This window comes from Pituophis catenifer, unplaced genomic scaffold (assembly GCF_029215685.1).
Source record: "Pituophis catenifer annectens isolate HBS135680 unplaced genomic scaffold, rPitCat1.0.hap2 SCAF_13, whole genome shotgun sequence".
NCBI classification, from domain to species: Eukaryota; Metazoa; Chordata; class Lepidosauria; order Squamata; family Colubridae; genus Pituophis; species Pituophis catenifer.
The window spans coordinates 25,581,189-25,599,419 of record NW_027256893.1 but is presented as its reverse complement, the minus strand read 5'-3'; the positions used below and the strand labels follow the sequence as shown (position 1 = coordinate 25,599,419).

Below are 18,231 nucleotides of genomic sequence, written 5' to 3'. Positions count from 1 at the left end.
CTCCATCATGCATGGAGTCTGACTGTCTTGCCAATAAGCGATTGAGGGGGGTGATATCTGGTCAGATGGGGGAGCAAATTCAGCAATGAGTGAGAAGAGACCAGACATCTCTGCCTGTTGCACCAGATCTGACAGGGTAGGCAGCTCCAGATCCCCTTGGTGCAGCCTTATGGGACTGAGTAGGTATGCCTAATCTGCACCTATGGAACCTCCTCAACCTTCTTAGCATCCAGAAAACTGCTGAAACCTGGCCTTTCGCCCATCCTTAGAATCAGGATGCTCTCACACTGCTATACAGGGCCTTGGTTTTTCTTCTTTGTATTGGGATAGTTTTCATTTTGGTTATGGCTTTTTGTTTTCTGTACTGATTATTTAAGAGAAACAGACACATAAAAATTCTAAATAAATAGCACAGCCTTTCCTGCTGGAGAGGGGCTATGGCCTGCTGGCTTAGGAAAAGGGCGGCAACAGGCCAAGATGCTTCAAGGCACCAGACAGCTATAGTTCCTCTCCTTCCTTGGCCCCTCCCTTTCCATACTCCCCTCCCTTCTCACCCTCTGTCTTCCTTGGGTTCAGGGCTGTTAGGACTAAACCCTCCCTCCCTCCAGCTGCAGACAGCTGTGCCTGTCCATGCTCTTCCACAGCCAGGAAGACCTGCATGATGACCTCCTTCACCTTTCTGAGGGTTAGGGTAGTTGCTACCTTAACCCTAATCCTGTTAGTTAACTAACCTGTTAGTTGCTTCAAGATGCTACAAGCAGGAAGGCATGTGGCAACTTGAAGCAACCTCTGCTCCCAGCGCCAGCCATCTTTAAAGACCTTGTTTGCTGCTTGTTACACCCCAGCTGCACCTCCTGATCTCTCTTCTGACACACAAAACAAACAATAAAATCCCAGAGCATCAGGCAATGGCCAGAAATAAAAACTGGCAGTAAAGAAACTGCTCCTCCCTTCTCCCCCCCCCCAAACTCTTGCCCAGGAACAGGGTTTCCGCTGCCGGACAGGCCCCTGACAAAAACAGGGCTGTGCTTTTTATGGCAGAAGGGAAGGAGACTTTGGCCAGGGGGCATTGGTCTCCCCTCCACCTGCTGGGCTCCACCCAGAGCTACACTCTGCCCCCACAGCAAGCTCTTTATTCTGTCTTCTTGTCCCGGCTGCCTCCCATGGCATCTTTAGAACTGTTTCACCTCTGAGGCAGAGACTGAATGATAGGGACTCAGGAGCTGCTGGTATGTCTTTTGATTCAGTCTGTGCGATTCCACACACCCAACACCCTCGGCTGTAGCGAAAGGAACAGGCGGGCAGTTACTTCAGCAATGGAGTTGGCCCTGCACCAATTCCCCCTCTTGGCAGGTTAGGCCAAACACAAGTTACTCAGATGAGTCTAAATGGGAGCCCAGCCACAAGGATCAGCTCCAAACATGATGACTTTGAACAGGCTGACGGCAACTTTCGCTTTGTGCACCGGCACCAGCAGGAAAAATGTCACCCGCCCTTTTCCTTCACGCTTAACTCCTTTTGCCGGGTGTTCTGGACTGTTAGGCCAGGCAAAGGGCAGGTGGAAAAATGCTGAAGCCCCGAAGGGTTGAAGACTGCATCATTCCTCTTGAAAGAATCAAGGAACATTCAACCTCAGCCCATCACAGAGGGCAGAGTAGGGAAAACAGGAGACAGAAGCGTTCTGAATAGCAACCTCGCCATCATCCTAGCACAGTGACCCCCAACCTTTTGGGCACCAGAACCGGTTCCTAGGAGAGAGGTCTTCCCATGAACCAGAGAGGGAGAGGTTTGATGCACTGCCTGCATCCTGCGGATGGGACTTTGCTTGTTTGTGTTGCCCGGTTTCTGGCCTGCCGTGGACCAGTGCTGGTCCACAGACCGGGGTTTGGGGAACTCTGCCCTAGTGATTAAATTCTACAATAAATAAATATATTGACAATTCCATCGCCTCTCCTTTTTGATAATTCATATTGAGTATAAACACACACACACAAAAGTTGGAGGCGTTGCCTTTATTTAAGAAAAAAAGCAACTGTTTGATGCAACTGACAGGCTGGAGTGGTAGGACAGGATGCGGAGGGGGGGGCTGGTATCCACTTCACATGTCTAGTCTTGATTCTGCTGAGTATATTCCAGTATCATATAATAAGACAGCATTATTTTAATTATTTCTTACATTTATATTTAAGATCAGTTTCTAATTTTGCTACTATGTCGCCTAGGGAATATTTAAATAACATTTAGCTCAATTGAAAAAGAAAGTAAAAATGATACTCATTAGGCGAATCAGGTTTTCTATGGGGTGTTTCACTGCAGCATCAAAGCCTTCCAAATGTAAAAGTCACTTAATTTTGTCCAATCAAGAAAAAAACCAAACATTTGCCCTTGAATTGTTGATACTGAGCAGGACTGAATTGTATGCAGCCAGATAATGGGGCCTTTCATCAGACCCATAAGCAGCACCTTTGATTTCCCAATTTTGGCCTTGTAAAATGAGCCCATAAGGAGTGATTTCAGAAGGTGAAAGATCAGGCCCCTCCATCCACAAAATATTTATTTATTATTAATTTATTTATTAATTTAATTTGTATACCACCCTTCTCCCAGAAGGGACTCATCTTTGCCCTGGAATCAAATTCAAACACACATGCCGAAAATCTTCCTCTAATGATGATGTTACTTAAGTTTGGTAAGGAAACATCTGAACGAAAATAGCCAAGCTTGGAGAGCGCCAAGGACGCCCAGTTCAACCCCAGCTTCTTTTCTCCCTTCCTCTAAGCAGACCTTCTTCTGTGGGAACCCTGGTCCCTTAACAGAAGCTCCCCGCTCAAAGTGCCCTTTCAGAACCCAGCAAAGCTGAAGGTTGCCATGGAATTTGGCCCCAATGATCAGTCTCCAGCCCTCCTTCTCTGACAGCAACGAGCGGCGGGGGGTGGGGGCGGAGGCGGGGGGCATGCTTTTGGGGAAGGAGTCCCTTCTGCGGGCGGAGGAAGATGGGCTGAGCACCCTGCCAGCCCCCCTCCCCCGTTGCGCCGCTGCTCTTCTGCCCGCAACCCGAGCGCAGCCGGGGCGCCTCAGGGCCGATCGGCGCAGTGTGGCACCTCTGCAGCGCGCTGGAGAGCCGGCTGGCGGCGGTCTAGTTCGGGAGCGAAGCCGTCGGGGGACTCCACTCTCCGGCTGGGCACCTTCTTCCCGCACTCCTTGGCGAACTTTCCGCCTGGCAGATGCCCCGCCGCCGCCCCCTGACCGATTCCGCTGTCCAGCGCCCAGACCGCACGACCTCGCGGGATTCCCGAGCCCCCGTCCCCGCTGGAGCACCACGCGAAACGGCCCCGCGAGCGGCGGCGCCCCTCCTCGGGCATCCCAGCGACTGGCGCGGTCTTACCTGGCCCGACGGCAGTGGCAGCGCTCCCTCCGAAGGCGCACCACGGCCAGGCGTGCAGCGGCCCCGCGCACAGGGCGCTCTCGGAGGCCAGGGTGGAGCGCATGGCGGGCGGTACCGGCGCGCTGAGCCTGCTCGGCTGTTGGCTCTGCCGGGCGCCCCGTCCTCTGGCCGCCTCCCGTCGAGGTCGGGGCGCTCCTCGACACCGAGCAGCAAGAGCGTGTCGCCTCTGCCCAAGCAGCCACTGGCCAATGCCGCCCGGCCCCCGCTATTTATGGCGCCGCCCGCGAAGCCGGCATCGGCGGCCAGTCGGCGCGCCGCAAGCGGACAGCCAGGGGGCGGAAGCGAGCTAGCCCCTCCCAGGCCTGCCGGGCCAGAGACCCCCGCTCCCTGGACGGCCGGAGCCGCGCCCTGGCCAGCTTTGCCCTCGGATCCGTCACGCGGAGCCCTCTCCCGGCTGGGCTGGCGGAGGGCGAGGGGCGCGCGGGTGGCATGTGCCTGACCCGTGGCTTCCGAGCTCGCCCGCTGCTCCGTGGCGAAGGCATCCGGCCTCTCTAGCCCAAAACCGGTTTTTCAGCCCCCCCTCCTTCCCCAGGCCTTTTGGGGGGTCTGCCCTTTCGCAGCAGAGGCAGCCTGGCCGCTCCGACCTTGGTCCGGGAAATCAAACTCTGCAGGACCCCTTCAGCCACCACCTTCATCTCCCCCATCAATCTCGTCTTACCAAGCTGGCCTTAAAAACAGTGCTTGCATTAGGCCTAGAGACACTGTAGTCTCCATTACACCTGGGGCTACTTGTTCTATTTGGGTTACAAAAATCTGCCTATTAAAATCGTTTAAATCACTTTTTCAAAAACTCTTCCAGGCAAAATGCATGCATGCGTGTGGATACCAGATCCTTCAAGAAGCTGTTAGAGAAGGGGAGCGAGGACAGCAGGGGGGAATCACTTGTTGCTCAGCCGATGATGGAGGGCAGCAAGCAGGTCAGAAAGCACCACAGTCTGTTTCTCAGGCAGGTGGATCTTACTCAGGGTTTTTGGTTTACTCTGTAAATCCCTCAGGGCAAGTATGCAGATCTACCCAGAAGGACTAAAGGCTCGGACACTGTACACGCTTATTGCACAAGAGGCCACACTTGATACAGCAGGACGCACTTCTGAGTAAACATCCTTATTTTCCCATAGCAGCTTTACACCTGTTAGACCAGTGCTGGGGTGGGGAGAGGGGGAATCCAAAACAAAACAGCAGAGGCTCCCGTAACCTCCAGCTGGGCAGTGCAGAGGGTCTGGTGCCGCTTTGGGCTTTGCTCCAAAAGAGCTGCTCTGAAGGGCCTTTGACCCAGTCTCCAGCCTTGTGGGTTTTGACTTTCCCTTGTAGAAAGGTTCATTTCTAAGGGGGGGGGGAGGTTAAGCCTTCAGGGAGGGGTCGCTGTGTCTACCAGTTTCCCCCGTAGCACTAAAGGTGACAGAACCCTCTTTAGAACTTCCTTTGGCACAGACGTGGGAATAGGACTCCCAGGAATCAGGAGTACCAACAGAGCCTCTATTAGCCTCATCAGATGGTCTGCTTAATCTCCCCCAACTGGCTGCTGAGCTCAGTGGGATTCAAGATTGCCTCCCCTTTGTCCTCACTCATCTTGCACTCCCTTTCCGTTCCCGACTCAGTTAATTTGCCTCAACATGAGGCGGCCTGGCCTTGCCCGGTTCTGGAGTGGGTTTGCATTTTCCAATCTAGCTGGCAGCTTTTCCTGGTGATTTCTTACCCAGAGTTACCAGGAGGTAAGATGGGCGGCCTATAAATTATGTAAATAAATAAATTTCCCATCCTGGTTCATCTTAGTTTCCAGAGGTCAGCCAAGTTTGTGGCTCTGAGAAAGAGCCATCCAAACTGCACCCCAAGTGCTGTATGGCCCCTTTTGCTTTGAACCTCTTCTTGTGCAAGGACTGACCAGTGCAAAACCACGGGAGACCCCATGTTGGCCCACTATAGAGGCTGGTCAAGAGTCCATTGACTGCTGGTCTCTCAAACTGGCCATGGCCGCTCAGCATTTGCAGAAGAGAAGGTGCTTCTTCAGTCTCCAGTTTGTTCTTTCCCTACCCAGCAGGAGATGCCAAGGATCTCATACCCAAAATGGATGTTCCTTACTGGGGGTTGCTGGGGAGGGGAGGGGAGAGGCACTCCTGCAGGGTGCAAAGTCAGGCAGTGCTGATGTCTATGGAGATGGGAGGACTTTCCAGAAACTGAAAGAATTTGGCAGGCTTAGTATAAAGCGTGTCCTGTCCTAACAGCGACCCAGTTCTGACTGCCACTCATCTGCAGTTAAGGCTAGAGCATCCATCCTCCGGCCTGGGGAGAGAGAGCACTGAAGACCAATGCAGAGGCCTCAGGAATTGGCTGGCTAGGGGAGAATGGATCTGCTACTGAATTGCTGCCAAATCCATTTGCTTAATTGACTCCTACTGCTCTATATTTGGACTCTCAACCAACCAGCTTGGCCCCATATCTGATTTTAAGAGTGCCAAGCGAAGGGGTCTGCCCAAGGGAGCTGAGGCGGCACCCTTCTGGTAGAGGCTCAGGGTGCCTTAAGTCTCCACAGGTTTTGCTCCCTGTGTGGCTTTTCTCCAGACAGATAAGCCTGCTGAAGCCCATCCCTTTCTCAGAAACAGACAGCTGCTGCCTGTTTCCCATCATAACCCTTATTCCAGTGGGATCAGCTTCCAAGACAAGATTTGAACCCTGGATTTAGGGAAAGAGATAGACATGCAGGGACCTTGTTTCTTATCAGCCAATTTCAACAAACCCACAAGAGCAGATGCAGTCACCCCTACGGCCAATCTGGCTGCTAGTTGCATTTTTTTGCACTGACATTGCCAAATCCTTCAGGCTCTCATGTATGTATGACTGGCAGGTCTTGGCTGTTAGAAAGCCAGTTTCAAAGAAGCTGGAATCATTGCAAAACAATCCAAAGCCAGGGGCTCGAGAAAGACAACTCGAGTCCAGCAAAATCCTAACCTACTGAGACCAGACAACCTGGCTAGAGAAGACGTCGAAAACGTCTGTTCAAAGTGGCCAGCCACCCCGCCAGCACTTCCTTTACAGAAGAGGCGGTTTCAGCTCAGGGCCGAAGAACTGACAGAAGTGCAGCTCAGTGGTGTGGCAAATGCTCCATGCTTTTTGTGGGAAGTGTTCCCCTCACAAGAGAAAGACCTTCATTTCGCAAAACATACTGTCAACTGCTGTACTTCTTGACCTCTTGTTATGTGCCATCAAGTCAGTAGCTACTCTTAGCAGCCACACAGATGTTCTGTAATGATCTGCCACCAACCTGGTCCTTCTGCCCAAAGTTAACATCTGAGACTCCAGCTAAGCCACACGAGGCCCTGGGCTTGGTGCTATGGGCTGGCCTAACTAGAATCTGGCTCAGCCCTGCCCTGCTTCTGCTGTCTTCAGCTCAGGGCTATAGTCCTACACTGATGGAGAAGCCAAAAGCTCTCCTCCCCTCTATAGGCAAAGATACACAAACAGCAGAAGGACCACCTGGTCAGCTGGGCACATCAAGGAAATTAATCTGGCTGGTCCAGAGAGATTTTTATTACAGAATAGGCATACAATGAAACAGGACTATGTAAACCAAAACACAATTAAAATTATATACTTAATTTAACCATTTGAAAATCCAAGTATAGGAGAAGCTTACAGAAAATCCTCCCAAGCAAGTCCCATTGGCAGATGCCAGTGGGGTAATTTTTTGTAGGAAACCTGGCTACACACTGGCTGCTGACAGTGCTTGATAAGACAAGCTGGAATAAGCAGCGACTGCCACTCTACAACATCAGAACCATTTAAATGAAAATGACTTGTAGCAGATGCCTGAAAAAGCATATTGCAGTGGAATGACAGTTCCTGGAGTTTACAGCAAAGATGATGGTTTTCCTAGATCCCTGCTTGGCTTTGCAGGTAGCAGAGGCACTAAACTGATAAAAGTGAAAGACGTCTGGAAGCCATCAGAAATTAGAAAACATCTACAGCTGTCAATGGAGTGAGGTGGGTGCAGATAACTCCTACAGACTCAAGTCAGGAGGACTTGCCATCCATTATGTAGTAGCGATACATCAAGCCCAGAACCAAGGCTCCCAGGATAGGGATCAGCCAGACCGTCCAGATGCTGAGGAACAAGGAAGAAAGAAAAGGTGTAAGCCACATTTCCGTGATTCTGGCTTTCAGAACTTCTGACTACTACATGCAAGATGAAGACGAAGGTGAAGTGTCCCCAAGGACATCTGCGTACAGTATCATCTTGGGCATAATTATCATAAAGTTCTAGCAACTGAAATTCAGCAAGAAGGCTGACATCTCCAGCCCAGCTTTTTCTGTTCCTCTTCAGAGTTGCAGCTGCTGTATTTCAGTTTCTTAGGCCAAATGTATTTGGGGGAACATGGCCTTTTCTGCACAGTTCAGCCAAACTATGCGGTCACATGTTGCAGACACCATCACTCGTTACAGAATTTCCCACTTCATGGCACAGCATTATGATGGCCAGCAGTTAAAGATTGCCGAAGGAAATTCTCTAAAGTTATCAGAGAAATGTAAAACATGTTTACATTTGCATTAGTCCTATTGTATGGGTCTAAGGTAAGTGCCAACTATAAGATGCTAACTATAAGATTCCTCTCTTTGCCACCACCAGGGAGGTAGATTTTACTAGTTACACAATGCCTGGAAGCCTTCCAATTGAGGCAGGAGAACACACATTTCCACAGGCTGCTTTTAAAGCCAAAGGGAGCGCATTTCTTTGATTTACAATATTGTCAGAATACTGTACCTTGACTCATGGAATGGGCTTGGAACCTGGGGAGATAAAAGGCACATCCTTGTGTTAAGCTGACAATTGCTCAAGAGAGCCAGGAAACTCTTCCCATCTTTCTCACATCCTGGGGAGAAGGGGTGTCTTAGTTTCCGTCCCTGGTCCACCTCCCCATTTATTCTGTAGGTCACCATTTCCCATCACTCTCCACAACAGGCAAAGGGGGCCTTTCTAAAGGAGAATGACAACATTTCCCAGCCCATCGTAAGAACCAGATGCCTGACCTGTTCCTTCCTTCCACTTTGCTGGCTGGGGTCTGTGCCACTGTGCTCCCCCTCCCATTTTCTCCTAAGAGCAACCTTGCGTTCAGCTTGGTTCTAAGAGCTTGGCCTTGTTCAGAATCGGAGAGGGCAGAAGATAAAGAGGGTTAACATGCCTTGTCCAGAGTTGACTAAAGGAAGGAGTGGTCTGAGCAACAAAGAAAAGTTTCAAAAGACAGTGCTGTAAGCTGTTAATGAGTCTCTTACTGACCCTCCTGCAAATGCAGCGCCTTCTGAGGCGGCCTGCCCAAAACAGCATGGCTGTTCACAGGCAAAATTTCTAAGCCAGATATGAAGAAAAGCTAACTGTCAGGTTACACCTAACTCCCCAATGGGACTCAATTTAGCTCGACTTTAATCCTTTCATTGATCCACGGCCCTGTCTGTCCTACCAGCTCTAAGGAGTTTATAGGAAGATCTCCTTGCGCAGACATCAGATGCAGCAAGTTACCCAAACGGAAGCTAACCACCTGTACTGCTGCCGTCCTTGCCAGGTCGGTGCAAGCAAATGGCAAGAGAAGCTGCTCTCCTCCTCTTTGATCGACAGCAGGACGATGCAAAGGGTATCCCACGGTGGGGGTGGTGAAGGAGAAGTCGGAGGGGCAGCCAGAACCTCAGAGATCGTTTCTCAGTGCAAGAATTGTTTCAATGGTTAATATCTACAGCAGTCTACAACTCATGTCTTTATTTGCTGTGGAAAACTGTTTCCAGTTTGTCCTGTGTGTAGATGACACAGTGAATCACGTTTCAGTTATATGCAGAAAAATAAAAGCTGTGCCAGTCAAAAACAGGCTGTTTTTTCAAAGGAACACAAAAGAGCCTCTAGGAAGAATTTATCTCTTTGGGGTGTTATAACAGAGAGACATCAAAGCAAACCTCAAGATGGGACAATGGCAGCTCAGACAAAATTCCTTTCTTTTTCAGCCCAAATAATGGCTGTTTTTCTGAGAAGCTATGTGGCTTGGACCCGGACGTGTCGCTCTGCTCACACCCATCCCCCAAAATGCTAGAGAAAAACACAAAGGAAGGAGCCAGTGTCTGAATTCACCCGGTGAGTCAACAGCCTTTCACTGTAGGAAAAACTATCACGTCGGTAGGAAGAATGGAAACCTAAGACGAGACCCTGTGAAAAGATGAGACGTTTCCAGAGAAGAGCAAGTCCTGAAATCCAAGCCAGACCTTGGGAAGGATAAAGGACTGATGGCGCAGAATGGCTGGATGGGGCGGATGCTAACTGTCTTCAGAAAGGGAGGTGCAGGCGACCTTCTCAGATGACTGGCCAGAAAGGCCCCAGCCGAACAAACAGAAACTCACTGCGTCAAACAGATAATCCCACTGCAAGAGCAGTAAGACAATTAAGCCAGAGACACATTTTTGGGCTGCTATTCATCACAGATAATGGCCGTGAACAGGAGGGGAGAGAAAGAGTAAACATAGAATTTGTGAGAAAGCCAGGTTTGTATCAAAGTTGGTTTGATAAGTTTTCGTGACAAAAGCATCCTGCTGCTCAAAACTGGAGCAGAAAGCACTCCAGTTCCCTTATACCGTGTACTGCAAACCAAGCCTAAGTCTGTACTTTATGACTCCATATATGGTGCAGTCAGAAAACAAGCCAATTAGGTAACCAATTTAAGCAAGTTGTGCAAACACAGCCACTGTTTCCTTCTCCTCTTGCCTTTCTCCCCTGGGCCTGGCACAGGCACCAAGTTGCTCCGAGGTTTGGCCCTTCGCAGTCACAGGCAGTGCTTTGGGCACAGGTTTTCCCCAGACTGGAAGGCACCCCCCCTAGAGACCCTGGGCCTGACACAGCACTTGAGGGAGCCACCGTTTTCAGAAGGTGAGAAATGCCACTACAGAGCACTCTGCAGTCAGCCCTTCCAACTTCCCAGCAATCTACACCATCTTCCCCAGAGGCAAGGAAGCAAAGACACAGCAAGGGGAAGATTTATGCTGCAATTTTCAGATAGGAAAACTGTGAAGGCAGTTCAAGAGTGGAACCAATGTCCAAGGGATGTGGCAGGATATTCAAGGAGATTTCTGCCCAGCTGGAAGAGAGGCAAAAGGCGGGAAAGGCTGCCATTCAGAAGCTGGGCGTGTGGGCAGTCTCTTTGTGAAGGGCAGGTCACTTGGAAAGGCGGCAGATTCAGGAGTTGGCTGAAGCCAACCTGAGATGCCTGCCTTGCTCCCAGAAGAAGCGATCTGTCCCACATTTCCCTGGGAGCTGCTACTAGGAAGAAACATCAATAGCAGAACTAGAAGTAGGTTGTCTTTCAGTTCCATTCCTTGTTGCTAGTCCAGAAGGACAGACAGACAAAGCACCTCCGGATGGAAAGAAAGCCAAATCGCTACCATGCCTTGCTTCCCGTGACAGGATATGGTCACCTTACAAACAGCTGGCCACCAACCGAAAGTCAACCTCAGTTCTAACCAAATCCCATCTAAGGGGCCTCCAAGAGATTGCCAGCTACAGTCATGTCAAAGGCAACCTTTAAATCAATTCTGGTCTCCCCTTTTCTAATTAAAGCTGCATCATCATACCCTAAACCCCTCCCTAGGACTGGCAGGCACAACCATATATTTGAATCTCAACCTCTTCATGTTCCTGTCCCCATTGCAGGAGGTCCAATCTCAGGACTTTTTCCCTAAAAAAGGGAAAAGCATTTCTCAAAAAGCCCAAGACAGGATTCGGTACCTCTGAGTCATGCTAATGTCATTGGTTCTTGAAACTCACAGATCTGGCGTTAGCTGAACATGCAGAAAGGGAGCAAACAGGGAGGAAGGAGGGGAGCATGCAAGAGCAGCCCTCCGATTAGGCCTGGCAAAGGAAGGAAAAACACACAGAGAAGACTGGCTTGAGAGGGGGTTTCCTGGGCTGAGAAGAGCCTCCAGAGGATCCACAACGGATCCCAAAGTGAAGACAGGATTTGTCTGGGGAACGTCTGGCTGTTACCAAAAAGGTTGCCACAAGTGAGAGTTGTGCAAAGGGCAGCTGGACAGCCTTGCAGAAGAGGAAAAGGAAAAGCAGCCAAGGGGTCAGTTCAGCCGCCAGCCCCCTTGATTTGAGGGAGTGAGCAGAGCCCACAGCAGGGATTTGGCAGGACTCGGGAGCCTTTCTCGGAGCACTGTGCTTCCCCCACAGCCCAGGCTCTCCCCACAGGTAAACTTCTCTTGTGCCTTTGAAAAAACAGGTAGGGAAGCGAGAAGACCCTGCAAAGCCCCACAGGCTGCCAAGCCAGGACGAGGCAGGACTATTTAGCCCAGTGCCCCTCTTCCCATTAAACTTCCAGCCCAGGAGACTTTATCCTTGCAGGAACAATGTCACCAAGCCTCTGCTTCTCCCCCAGAATCACAGAAAGGCCCCCCGCAGAAAGGGCCTTTACAGCCTCCAATATGACTCATGGGGAGGGGCTCTTGTACAAGGCTGTTTTCAGCTCTGGCCTCACCTCAGGCCCCTTGGGAGAAATCAAGGCCACCCACGGCAGCTGAAAGTGGATGACTCTCTCGGGACAAGTTTAGCGAGCTGCAAGATGGGACATCATGCTCATCCCAAGCCTTTGTTGACACAAGAGAGGGAGGGAGGGGCAAAATAGGACAATTACCAACTGGGCTGCAAGCTAAGCTGCCGAAAACTTTTATTCCCTTGCTACAAAGGGCTGCACTCTGCTCACCACACGGCACTCTACCCAAAGGGAAGAGGTCACTCAGCTATTTCCACAGGAGGGCTACCCACAGCACCAGTGACTGTACCAGAGCATACCGTGAGACCTCCTCACACGCCCTCTGCTGCAAGACTGAGCAGTCAAGAGGAACCAGGAAGTCCCGGCTCCTCCATCAAATGCCAAGTGCCTTACCCAAGGACCTCTGCCCCAGAGGACTTTCTCCTATTCTATCCCCTCAGGTGGCCCACTAAGATAAAAAGATAAAGCCCTTTCCTCTTGGAGGCTTTCAAGAGCTGGCAGTCAGAACTCTGCTGCCTCTGGACATGGGTCCAGTCTGCACAACAGGTCCCCAAGTCCCTGGGCAGTTTTCCTTCCAAGGTAGAAGGTGGCACCCCTTGCAAGACAGAAAAATGCTGCCTGTGGAAAAAAACGAGTGGCTGACAACTCACAAATCAGTAGCCTCTTGCTCACTGCCTTGATCCGAAGCATTCTGCCAGCAGTATAAGGGTAGTTCTCCCCCTCCCCCTTCAGCTCCTCATACCTCCGCAGCATGCAACATCTCCATCATCTGAAAACATGTTTCGGTTCTTACAGCATTTTTGTAGGCACTGAAGGAGGCTTCCCTGCTAGAATAAAAAGGAAAACACACTACCAGGACTGGGCCTTACCTTGGAAGTATCAGGTTTGCGATCATCCTGTTGAGAAAAGGGAAAGGAGGAGAGACTCTTGTTACACATCTGACAAAAACCACCCCTTCTGCCTCCTCTGAAAGAATGACTGGCCTCCTTCGTAACCCCTGGAGACGGGGACAGGCTGCTGCTAGATGAGTCAGCAGGGAGCTTGGTGGCAACTAATAATATTCTGCTGCATATAATTGAATGATTATAAAAGTAAAATACAGGAAATGAATGCAATATTAAGTCTGAATAGAATTTTGTTGTTGTTAGTTGCGAAGTCGTGTCTGACCCATCGCAACCCCATGGACAACGTTCCTCCAGGCCTTCCTGTCCTCTACCATCCTCTGGAGTCCATTTAAGCTCACCCCGACTGCTTCAGTGACTCCATCCAGCCACCTCATTCTCTGTCGTCCCCTTCTTCTTTTGCCCTCCATCGTTCCCAGCATTAGGCTCTTCTCCAGTTAGTCCTTCCTTCTCATTAGGTGGCCAAAGTATTTGAGTTTCATCTTCAGGATCTGGCCTTCTAAAGAGCAGTCAGGGTTGATCTCCTCTAGGACTGACCGGTTTGATCGCCTTGCAGTCTAAGGGACTCGCAGGAATCTTCTCCAGCACCAGAGTTCAAAGGCCTCCATTCTTTGGCCTTCTCGGCCTTCCTTATGGTCCAACTTTCCTAGCCATCCATTGCAACTGGGAAAATCATAGCCTTGACTGTACACACTTTTGTTGGCAGGGTGACATCTCTGCTTTTTAGAATGCTGTCTAGATTTGCCATAGCTTTCCTCCCCAGGAACAAGCGTCTTTTAATTTCTTGGCTGCAGTCCCCATCTGCGGTGATCTTGGAGTCCAGGAAAATAAAATCTGTCACTACCTCCATTTCTTCCCCATCTATTTGCCAGGACCGAATAGAATAAATCTATCTATATACACTTAGAAGGATCAATTCTATGTAGAAAATCTACAAAAATGCATTGAATTGAAATTACATCTTCTCTTTCATCTAGGGTGATAACCACTGTTAAGGTCTTCGCTGCCCTGAAGAAAGAATACCACCCAGAAAATGAAATGTCTTTGGATAAGGGAAACAACCAAAGCCATCTTCTATTCATTTTTATATCCATTTTGATTGATCCATGTCACTTAGCCATTTGTTTCAAGATTCCTCTGGAGAGATGTGAGGAAGGCGAGTGAGACCATCCATCTCTCTTTGCTAAGCCTGACTTCACTTGCATAACCTGCTCATAACTTGCAAGGGAGACGGCCTGGCCTGCTAAACAGGAATCCTCAGATAAGCTAAGCAAAGGAAGACAGGTTCCCAAGGCCATGGAAGCACAGGGGCTCAGAAAAGGAGCTGCTCCCCAAGGAGAACACCTTTCAGTACAAGTATAACAAGGACCCCAAATTTATTTTATGAATCAGACTTTACCGGATGGACCTCTCCTATGAGATACTGCTTGAGCATTTCTTTAGCATCCATGGAGTGGCCAACATCTTCAAAGCTCTCTGTGGCATCTCTACCAGCTTGTTCAAGCAGAACCTTATCTCCACCTGGATGCTAAAAAAGGACAGAAAGTCTGAGAAAGAGGAGCAACCAGAGAAAGAACAACCCCTCTAACGGTATAAAGAACTGGCAAGCATTCAAGGTTTTTCTCACTGAGGATCTAGGAATATTTTACCATAAAGTAAAACTGATTAGATGAAAGCAACAGGACCTTTTCCTAGTACACTTTTAAAGGCCTGCATTCTATTAATGCAACCTTATTGAAGTCCTAGCCCTTTCAATTACACAGAAACTCTGAGGTAAATAAACATGTTGTGTGTCATGTCCTTTCTGGGAACTAGCTTAAGGAAACCCATCGGCCAAGGGATGATGGCTTTTCTTTGGCTGATGGGAACTATGTTAAGGTGCTTCCATCAGCCAAGCAGCTAGATAGATACTGTCAATATTGCAAATATAGACTGTATGGTCTTCTCCAGGCATCTAAACTTGCCCACCCGTCTGTCTACAGAAATATGGCCAGAACAAAGGATTTGGGGAGCTGCAATTCAGTCATGTAGACATGACTTCCCATGCAGTTCTGGTTACTCCGGAAGGAGTTTGTTCTTATCTCTGGCCAGATTAATGCTGGTATGTTGAACACACTTCTCTGTTTCAAGAAATTTGCAAGACTTCTATGGCGTATTCTTGCCCCTAATATTTTGAGGGTGACAACAGTTCTTTATTCTGCTTTGGGCTTAGCTGCTCAAGATTCTTCATTGCTCCCAAGATGCTGGATGGCAGCAGGGGCTTTGGCAAGCAGATTGTCAGGCTGCCAGCTGTGCACCACCAAGCAAAAGTGGAAGGGAAAGTCTTCTGCTCTGCTGGCCGAATGCCCAGCATTAATCCTGGCTGGTTCCCTCAGGAAGATGGCAGGGATGGCATCCCTGTGGCTGAACTGAGGTTGATAATGGCAGGGCAGCAGGACAACTGGCCTAGTATGCTGAGAAGGCTACTTATATGATCTTTCCAACTGATGTTTGGCTTCCTGCTTCCGCCCCCCCCTCCCCCACTGCCCCCAGGGAGCAGATGCCATCAGCTGACAGCAGTACAGAAGCCAGACAACTTGTCGGGTCAGTGAGTGCAAAGCGGGCAAAACATGCCCGGACACACCCTCAGCACACTGCAAGGAACCCTGTGGTGGATTTTGCTCCCAGGGCAAAACTCCTCCAAGGGTGAGGTGGGGAGCAGAGGTTAAGGGAATAATCTCTCATTGACGTCATTCGTTTCCCCCTGTGGCAGATTTCACATTTTTACCCAGAGAAATACAAAAAGTAGTGTGGACATAGGGGGAAGCAAGAAGACATCGACAACAGTCAATAAGGGCTCCATTTGCACCCTTTGCAATTGACCACCCTTCTTCCCTTTGCTTCTCTGGCCTCTAAAGTGAAAGGTACTTATCCCAAGACATTCAATAGACTCCTTTGCATTGCTGAGATTAGGCAATGACAAACTGTTGGCCTAATTTATTCATTTACATGATTCAGTTTTGGTGCCATCAAACTCTGGGCAGCTCACAATATAAATTGACCTTGAGTTTAAGTTAACTTCCAGTTCACTGGAGGAGGCCAGGATGTCACAAGGACTTCTATTCTTGGCACCTCCTTACAGGCTGTTGTTCCCGATGTCTTAAATAATCCATCCAGCTCAACAAGAAGCATAATCGGATGTACAAAAAAGATTGAGAAATTGGATTAATCAAGAGCCAAGGGATATTTCAGGCAGCGTAATAATGTTCCACTAGCATGCTGAGGTGGGGACAACCTTACAACCACTTAGGAGTGGCGAAGGCTCCAGAGCCAGCACCCAGAGCACTACCGGATCAAGTTAGCTTCTCCCTTCTCTGACCTCTGCCCTGCAAATATTCTAAACTCTCGCTCTGGATCACAGGGGCTGAGCACCTCCCTGGGCACCCTCCTGAGGACAACTTCGATACCCTCTTGACTGAGCTGACTGGCAGCGACCTTATATTATCCTCAGCATTATTTAACTATTTATTTACTAAGGTAAATAAATAACGAATTTACCTTAGTAAATACTCAACACACACACATCAGTAAAACAGGAAGTGAAGAAGATGATTTGAAGCAAAATGTGCTGATTAGGTGGCTCTACCATTTGAGCAATCAGTGGACTGTTATGATAATTTTATTATGGTTTCACCTTGTGATTAGTTGTTTTCATGCCTGTAATATATTCAGACAAGAAGAAAGTTGAAGACATTCCTATAAAGAAAGAAATAAAACAAGGAGCTCTTGTGTCATTTAGGATGTCGGTTCTATTGCTTTCCTTCCTTCAAGTGACTGCACTACCAGTCCTGGCTTGAACCTTCCGCTATATAGAATTTGCTGATGTTCAACGATATGACTTTAAATATAAGAAAGCCCCCCCCCCACCTCCCGAAGGCCTGCCTGGCATCTGCTTGCGGAAGGGCCGTTCAGCCAGCCAGGCCGCTGCGGGGGCCACAGAAACGGATCTCCCGGCACAGCGCCCCCCCCTCCCCTCCGCTCCAAGGCGCCGGCGGTCCTCCGCGTCTCAGGAGCGCGGCCCGCTCACTCGCCAAGCCGGCAAGTCGCCTCCTTTGCCTCCGGCCGCCGTCGCGCCCCCCACCTCGTCGAGGAAGCGGGTGACGTCATAGACGCGGTCGTGGATGACCAGCCAGGCCTCCCGGTCGCTGCTGCGCTTCGCCACTTCGGCCAAGGTGAAGAACGGGCCGGCCTCCGGCCTTGCGCCGCCGCGCTCTCCGGCCGTCCCCATCCCCGCCTCCCGCCTCGCCGCTCTCGGCCACGCGCGCAGGCCGCCGCCTGCCCTTCCGACTCGGCCAATAGCAGCCGCGCGCGCGCGCCGAGGCAGCCAATCAGGCGCCAACGAACGGGCCTTCCGGAAGCCGTAACGCGCCATGTTTTTTGGAGAGCGGCCGTCGAGAAACAATATAAACAATATCTATGAATATCCTAATCATCGGTTACAGCTCCCTACATATATATGTTTTGCCTTATTGGGCGCTGTCCAGGTTTGCCTCCAGTGAGATTGGGGAGCTGTGTAAATTAATATCTACATTACATTTTATCCCACCTTTTAAATGAATAGAATAGAATAGAATAGAATAGAATAGAATAGAATAGAATAGAATAGAATAGAATAGAATAGAATAGAATAGAATAGAATAGAATAGAATAGAATTCTTTATTGGCCAAGTGTGATTGGACACACAATGAATTCGTCTTTGGTGCATATGCTCTCAGTGTACATAAAAGGACAAGATACAGTCGTCAACAATCACAAGGCACAACACCCAGTAACTCAAGGTGGCGAACATCTCCTGCTTCCCATTTTCCCCACAACCACCCGATGCAGAGAACTGAGCTAAGCGAGTGACTGGCCATTTTCATGGTGAAGGGAAGCCTAGAACTCAAAAGTTTGAGGCCAGCAATTTCACCACTATACCAAACTGGCTCTCCAGCTGGGCAGGAGCAAATATGAATTAGCCTGCCAAATTATCCTTATTTTTGAAAATGTGCTGGTGACCTAAAAGCCTGGATCTTAACATTCTGCACGTGCCCGCTTTTTATTAAGCACAAAGGATAGGAAAGAAAGGCCCAGTGGGCTTATATATGAGAAGTATATATATGAACCATGCAGTATATTCAATTGTAAAAAATTGTCTTATTACTCCCCAGGGACAGTCTTGCTTTCCTGTTCTTTGTTTAGTCAGTCATGGGAAATATTTTCGGGTGGGGGACAGCCTGTGTGGAAAGCCATCATTTTCACAGGAAATGTGCGCTTCTCTTTATTTTCCAGTCAAGCGAGTTTGGCCACATGAGCTGGAGGCTAGCCCAGCAGCTTCTTCATTTATTT

The 18,231-nt window shown here is 49.5% G+C and overlaps 1 protein-coding gene across 2 annotated transcripts; it reads right to left on the bottom strand.

Annotated features, from left to right (window-relative positions):
* Positions 1–6,948: 6,948 nt before the first annotated feature.
* CYB5B (cytochrome b5 type B) lies at positions 6,949–17,133 on the bottom strand. Of its 2 annotated transcripts, XM_070952969.1 has the most exons (5): positions 16,984–17,133; positions 14,263–14,391; positions 12,831–12,857; positions 8,202–8,227; positions 6,949–7,544 (listed from the first exon to the last, which is right to left on the bottom strand). In XM_070952969.1, exons 1-5 carry the CDS (start codon positions 17,128–17,130, stop codon positions 7,454–7,456), a joined length of 420 nt encoding a protein of 139 aa, XP_070809070.1. In that variant the 5' UTR covers positions 17,131–17,133; the 3' UTR covers positions 6,949–7,453. The 2 variants fall into 2 exon arrangements, with proteins under 2 accessions (XP_070809070.1, XP_070809071.1); XM_070952970.1 differs by lacking the exon at positions 8,202–8,227.
* Between the last annotated feature and the right edge of the window lie 1,098 nt (positions 17,134–18,231).